At 54.7% G+C, this 6357-nt stretch overlaps 1 protein-coding gene across 1 annotated transcript; it reads left to right on the top strand.

The window, feature by feature from the left end:
* The first annotated feature begins 719 nt into the window (after positions 1-719).
* LOC125514071 lies at positions 720-2316 on the top strand. The gene has a single exon (XM_048679320.1). The coding sequence runs from the start codon at positions 908-910 to the stop codon at positions 1988-1990; it is 1083 nt and encodes a 360-aa protein (XP_048535277.1). The 5' UTR covers positions 720-907; the 3' UTR covers positions 1991-2316.
* Positions 2317-6357: the final 4041 nt, after the last annotated feature.

A 6357-nucleotide genomic window follows, 5' to 3' on the forward strand; every position in this document is an offset into this window, starting at 1 on the left:
CGCCGCCGGCGCCGGCGATCTGCCTCATCTTCAGTGGCCTTAGGGCCATGGGGGCACGGTGGATCTCCACCCTTGCCAGTGGGAAGGCTATGCTTTTATACATTTTTTTAGTTTTGCTAAGGTTTGTATCCTGTTCAGATAAACGAGACGGCGATGACTCTCTGAATATGGAATAAGTTTCTTCCCGTCTAGCCTCCGCCCTGATGGTGCGTCTAGTAGCGTCGAAGGGTGTGTGGAGGTGTGTCTCCAGCAGATCTTGCAGAATTCGGTCGATGGTTGTCCTTGGTGGATCCGCTCGAATCTTGTCTTCGCACGTCTACATTAGTGTTCTTTCAGGTTGGATCCTTCTTATCAACGCTCATCTTCATCGGCGGTAGTTGCAGACCGGTGTGCTGGTCCTGTTAGGCCTTAGTACGGCGACTTTCTAACTGTCTATTATAACAATTTTTTTTCTGGCCCCGGCCAGGATGATGAGGACGACATCTTCGACTCGCTTCTATGCTTGTAGTCGTCGCTAGGTGGTAGGGACCTTGATGTAGTTTTTATTATTTTTGATGTTATGTAATTTTTATTATTTTTTATGTTCGTTGTATTATCATAATGGGTAATGAACAGATCATAAACTTTATATATATATATATATATATATATATATATATATAAATTGCTCTGATGCGTGCGGTGCACCAGTTTGATGGTTCTCGGGCACGCCGATCTCCCAAGAGCGGCACCCTACCCGCACCGCCTGTGCGGAAGGAGACCGATAAACAAAAAACTGGCACGGCATCCTACCGCCATAGAGCATCGCCCATGCCCATTAAATCCGAGCAAAGAGGTTTTTTTGTCCGTCGCAACCGAGCCCACACAACCTAGAAACGCCTGATTCCAATTCCAGATCGCGGTCGCCATGGCCCTCCGCGGCTGGTCGCACTTCGCGCCGGATCTCCTCGTGACCGTCTCCGGCGACCTCACGGAGCTCGCGGACATCGCCCGCTTCCGCTCCGTATGCACCACCTGGCGCGACGCGGGGGTGGACGCCGCGGCCGCGCCTCCGTCGCAGCCCCCGTGGCTCCTCCTCCCGTCCTCCCCGTCGCCGCTCTTCTTCAACCCCTCGGAGGACCGCCTCTACCGCAACATCCGTCTGCCCGTCCCCGCCGCGGACGCCCACCGCCGGCGCCGCCGCCGCCGCCTCTCCGCGTCCCCGCACGGCTGGATCCTCGCCGTCGACCCCACCGATCTCGCCGCGTCCCTCCTTCACCCCTTCACCGGCTCCGTCCGCCCCCTCCCGCCGCTCCCCGCCTTCTTCGCCGAGACGGATGACCTGGCCTGGGACCTGTCCCCGCACAGCATCATGGCGTCCTGCGGCGAGGTCGTCCTGGTCTGCGCCCTCGACCCTCTCGAGGACTCCTGGGCCCCGGTCCCCGCCATGCCCGACTGCAACGTGAGCAGCATCAACTACGCCGGCGGCGATTTCTTCGTCTTCGAGGAGGACGCGTGCCGCACCACCATCGTCGACTCCATCACCCTCGCGGTCACGGCCGTCATCCAGCCGCCGCCCCAAGTCGACCTCCCCACCGAGGCGCGCGTCGTGGTGGCTGGTGAAGAGCTCTTCCTTCTCGTCAAGTCCAAGTGGATGTACGTCTTTACTGACGACGTGGACTTCTCCAAGGCCTTCTGCGTGAACCACCGGAGCACCAACCCAGCCTGGCAGGAGCTCACCAGCATCGGCGAGCGGGCGCTGTTTGTCGATCCTCTCCACGGGTTCGCTGTGGGGACGACGGCAGGGTTCACGAATCTTGAAAGCAACACGGTCTACTCGGTGACCACCAAGGAGGCGAGCCGTTCCAGCAGTGTGAAATACAGTGTATCGGCTTTCAACCTGCAGAGCCGGACCTCTAAGAAGCTTGCATGCCGGCTGAACGAGCTTGACACGGCTCAGCGTGGCGGGGCGGCGGCATCGTGGATCATACCAAGGGTGAATGAGGGCTGAACAAAGTCAGGGGAATCGGAGGTCCTGGTTCTTATCTGATGATGGTGGCGAATGATATCTGCTTGCTCGCGGGCCAAATTCTTGGTACCTTTGCGCTTGCATATGTTCTGAAGTGAAGTCAAAACCAACCAGCCTCTTTTATACGCATGTTCTTCTTCTGTACGTACATTATATGTCGTTTAGACGTTCCTAGATTCTGAATTTCTGATCAGCCTGAAGCTTATTTCTGTGAGATGTATTTGCTGCTTAAACTCTCAAGTTTCATTGTCCACTTATAATGCTCAAGCAGTCAAGCTGAATAGATTTTGTGATGTTAAAGTACTCCATATGCTATTTCTGTTTCAGTGTGGTTTCAGTAATGGACTCGGAGCCTGTTTTTTAATGCATTAATTGAATCGCAGTCTCAGAAGCTGGACAACTGTATTTTCTTCATATTTTCATAATATATGACGCGAATGAAACTTTCATATGCATTTGTTGTTACTCCCTCTGTCCGGAAATACTTGTCGAAGAAATGAATAAAAATGGATGTATCTAGAACTAAAATATATCTAGATACATCCATTCCTCCGACAAGTATTTCCGGACGGAGGGAGTAGAATTTATTATGCCTGCTAGCATAATGGATAACTGAGTACCAAGGCCCGGCAAATGGGATCAATTTGTCTCTAGTTGATTGAACAGAAAATGCAGCGGTGTTGATTGAACAGAATTTCTGGCGAAGCTTTGTGATGGGAACACCTGAACAGCAACGAAATGGCATCCATCCGGATTGCTTGAAAAGGATGCTACATCTGCCATGACCCGATTGCTTTTATATGTGGTAATGAACCAAGCGACTGATGTCATGAGCATGTTTTTGCTAGTGGAGAAGTAAGGAAAAGATCCAACGTAGAATGGAAAGCACGCGGAACAACCGGTTTGTTTAAGCAGTGGTTATCGAGCAAGATGGGTGTAATCTTATTTTTGCAGTTCCTTCTAAAACATACTCTCTCCGTCCTACGGTATATAGAGTATATTATACTCCCTCCGTCCTAAAATAATTGTCTCAATTTTATACTAATTTTAGTACAAAGTTATACTAAATTTGAGGCACTTATTTTGAAACGGATGGAGTAATATGTTATTAGAGCATCTCCAGCCACGTCCCAAGAAGGCCCCCCGGCGATTTTTCGGCCGCCGGCGCCAAAAAATTGGTCCAGTCACGCCCCCAAGGGCCCAGTTTTCGCCTGCTCGGGCCGAAATTGTCGCTGGCGGACCCAACCCGAACCCGGCGCGCTGGGGTCGCTCGGGGGCGCCGGGCGAATCGTTTTTGGCGCGAAGAGCCGCGGGCTAGCCGCGTCAGCGACTCGACTCTCTTCTCGCCGCTTCGTCGTCCTCATCGCCTCGTTTCCCGTGGTGAATCAATGCCAAAGCTGAGCGCGCCGGTCAGCCTCCATTGATGGCGGCGCAGTGAAGGACGGGCGACGCGCGTCCCCTCGCCCGCTACGCCACGCGTAACGCGCCGGCCAAGCCTACCACACGGCGCCTCCGCCTATATAAGCCGACCACCAGCGCGCCAGAGACACGCACAGATACTCCACCGTCGATGCGCCCATTTCTCCCCCCCCTTCCTCCTCTTGCCGTCTCCAGTTTAGAAGAATGGCCGAGCGCTTCCCAGGCGACGCCGCGGCGGCGAATGGCTTCGGGCGCCGCCATCTTCACGAGGACGAGGCTCGCCTCCTTTTCGAGGCCGAGTACCCGGTCCCGCCGGACATGCGGATGCCCGGGGCTTGGAGGATCAGCGCGGGCGGCGTGCCGGTGCCACCACCACCCACCGGGGCGCGCACGGCGTGCGGAGATCGCATGTATCCGCGCATCCCTGCCGCGGGCGGCGAGGGAGGGGCCACGCTACGTCCCCGACAGCCCGCTCTGGGAGCCCTACTTCCGCCGCCGTCACACCGAGCAGCTCGAGGCCACCAACGGCGTCGTGCCCTCCGACAGGCTCAACTCCGAGGGTCGGCGCCGGTGGTGGGGCGTGCCCGGCTGCATGTTGGAGGCCGTCCTCGAGTACATCGAGGGCGGCAACACGCCGCGCCTCGAGTACACCACTCCCCCGTCCTTCTCACGCCGTCGTGGGAGCTCCTGGACGCCGAGGCGCATGGAGCGGCCCGAGGCGTCCTCCTCGTCCGGCTGCTCGTCGGGCTCTCCCTGCCTCCGCCCCGTCAAGCCGGAGCCCAAGGACACGCCTGTCAGCGCGCGCACCCGCAGCTCCGGCGTCCGCATCGGCGACTCCCCCCCTCCGGCCGCTTCGTCCTCGTCGAGCCCAAGCCGGAGCCCGGCCTCCCTGCGGAGTACGAGGAGATAGCCCGACGTGGCTTCTCCGACAAGGACGCCCTGCAGTGGGCGCGGGACGACTACCTCCGTGACGAGATGGTCCAGCAGCGCCGGGCCCTGGAGGAGATCGCCGCCCGCAAGCGTGGGCGCGAGGATGAGCACGACATCGTGATCCTCGACAGCGACGACGACGAGGACGCCCCCGGACCGTCCAGCCCGCCGCGCCAACCGGGGGAGGGATGCAGCAGGGACGGCGGCGGCAGAGGCGGGGACGCCGATGACGACGACGACGGTGGCGACGACTACACGCGGTTCTACCGCCTCCTCGGCATGTAGAACTGCAAAGGCGGGCAGCGGGCGGCGGGGAGCGGCGAGGTAGACGGCGAGGAGCGGCGATGGAGGCAGCGGGAGCAGCCCGTAGTAGTTTTTTCTTTTTTTTTAAAATATGTTTAAATTTGAACGAACTCGCCGATGTTTGCGTTAAATTTGAGCCGTGTTTGCGCCGTATTTAACTTTTTTCAAAAAAACATGGGCGCCGCGACTGGGAGCATCACGCCTCAGTGCGCGGTTTAGCGCCGGTGCGCCCCCAGGGGGCGATTTTTAGCCCCTCCTGAATGCCAACGGCTGGAGATGCTCTTACAACCAATGTACTCATACATTGGTGCTAGACTTTCCCTTTAAACGGCTTAACTCCTCAAATTATTCATGAATTAAAACCAGACCTAGCCAAAACTCGTGTCTCATTTAACTCCTCAAACGTTCAAGCGGTGCAATGGCTGGTGTTTATATTTAAAGCGTCCGCAGTTGAGTTCTTAGGATAGTTCGACCCCCCCCCCCCCCCCCCCCCCCCCGGCCGGCCCCAAACCCTTTTCCAATTCGACCGCTGGAACGGGATGGCACAACCATGCTGAGAACGCATGGGCGCGCTAAGCTCCAGATCCATGTCCAAATTGCCGCCATCGAAGAAGTACCACGGCGTGCGATAGCGGCTGTGGGGGACATGGGTGTCGAAGATTAAGCATCAGAACATGGGGAAGCATCATTGGATTGGCTCATTCTAGTAGGCGAAGTAGGCGGCTTGCGCCTACCATGTGGCCAGCTTTCGGTCTCCATGACACCCGGGCGAGGATAAATTTCCCCCACGGCAACGGCGCCGTCCAGGAATTCATCATCATCGATCCTCGAATGGTCTCCCACTGTGAGGTGCTGGTAATGAGGATTTTCGAGCAGATCAAGGAAGGGCTCGGCAATGAGGACTACACGGCCGACCTCTGATCGAATCGTCTGGAGCTGTCGCCAAGGAGCTCCGGGTCTACATGCTATACAAGAACACTACCGTTGAGGCCAGGACGTCCGTGGGTCCGTCGGAAGCGAGTGGTCTTTCGTTGAGCTACTCCGGCTCCAATAACTCTGACATGGACTAGGAGAAGCTCCTGCCCGAAGAAGATTAACTTATTTAGTTTTTACCATGCTTGTAGTGGTTATATTTTGTCGGAATCAAGTAGTTTAAGTTCATGCTATGAAATGTACTGAATTGAGCTACCTTTTCTTTAAATTTGTGCTTGAATCGAGTAATTTCATTGTATGTTTGAAATGAATATGTATGAAAAAACTTTTAGAAAGTTAATGTTAAGAGTTCGGTTAGGAACCGATTTTATTTAACTCCTTAAATATAAGTAGTTAAGATTTATGGGGCCGTTTGACGGACTAAATTATAAAGGGTCGACTAAAAATGCTCTAATTACAAGGAATACAAAAATACACGACACATGTTGTGGCTGAAATGGTCAACACCAACCAGTGTGGCATTTTGGTTGGGACCTTTTGCGTTCAATAGGAGGGTTGCCGCAATACTCCCTCCGTTCCAAAATAGATGACCCAATTTTATACTAACTTTGTACTAAAGTTAGGAGGTAAATACACCATTAATGTTTGAACTTGCCAAGAATGTATACTTTAGTGTCTGAACTTGCAAACTAAATCGAACTGGTTTCATAACTTGGCATAGATGTACATATACGGTTCAAATCTCGTTTTTATACGTCATGATG

The sequence above is a fragment of the Triticum urartu genome, chromosome 6, assembly GCF_003073215.2.
Source record: "Triticum urartu cultivar G1812 chromosome 6, Tu2.1, whole genome shotgun sequence".
Taxonomy (NCBI): domain Eukaryota; kingdom Viridiplantae; phylum Streptophyta; class Magnoliopsida; order Poales; family Poaceae; genus Triticum; species Triticum urartu.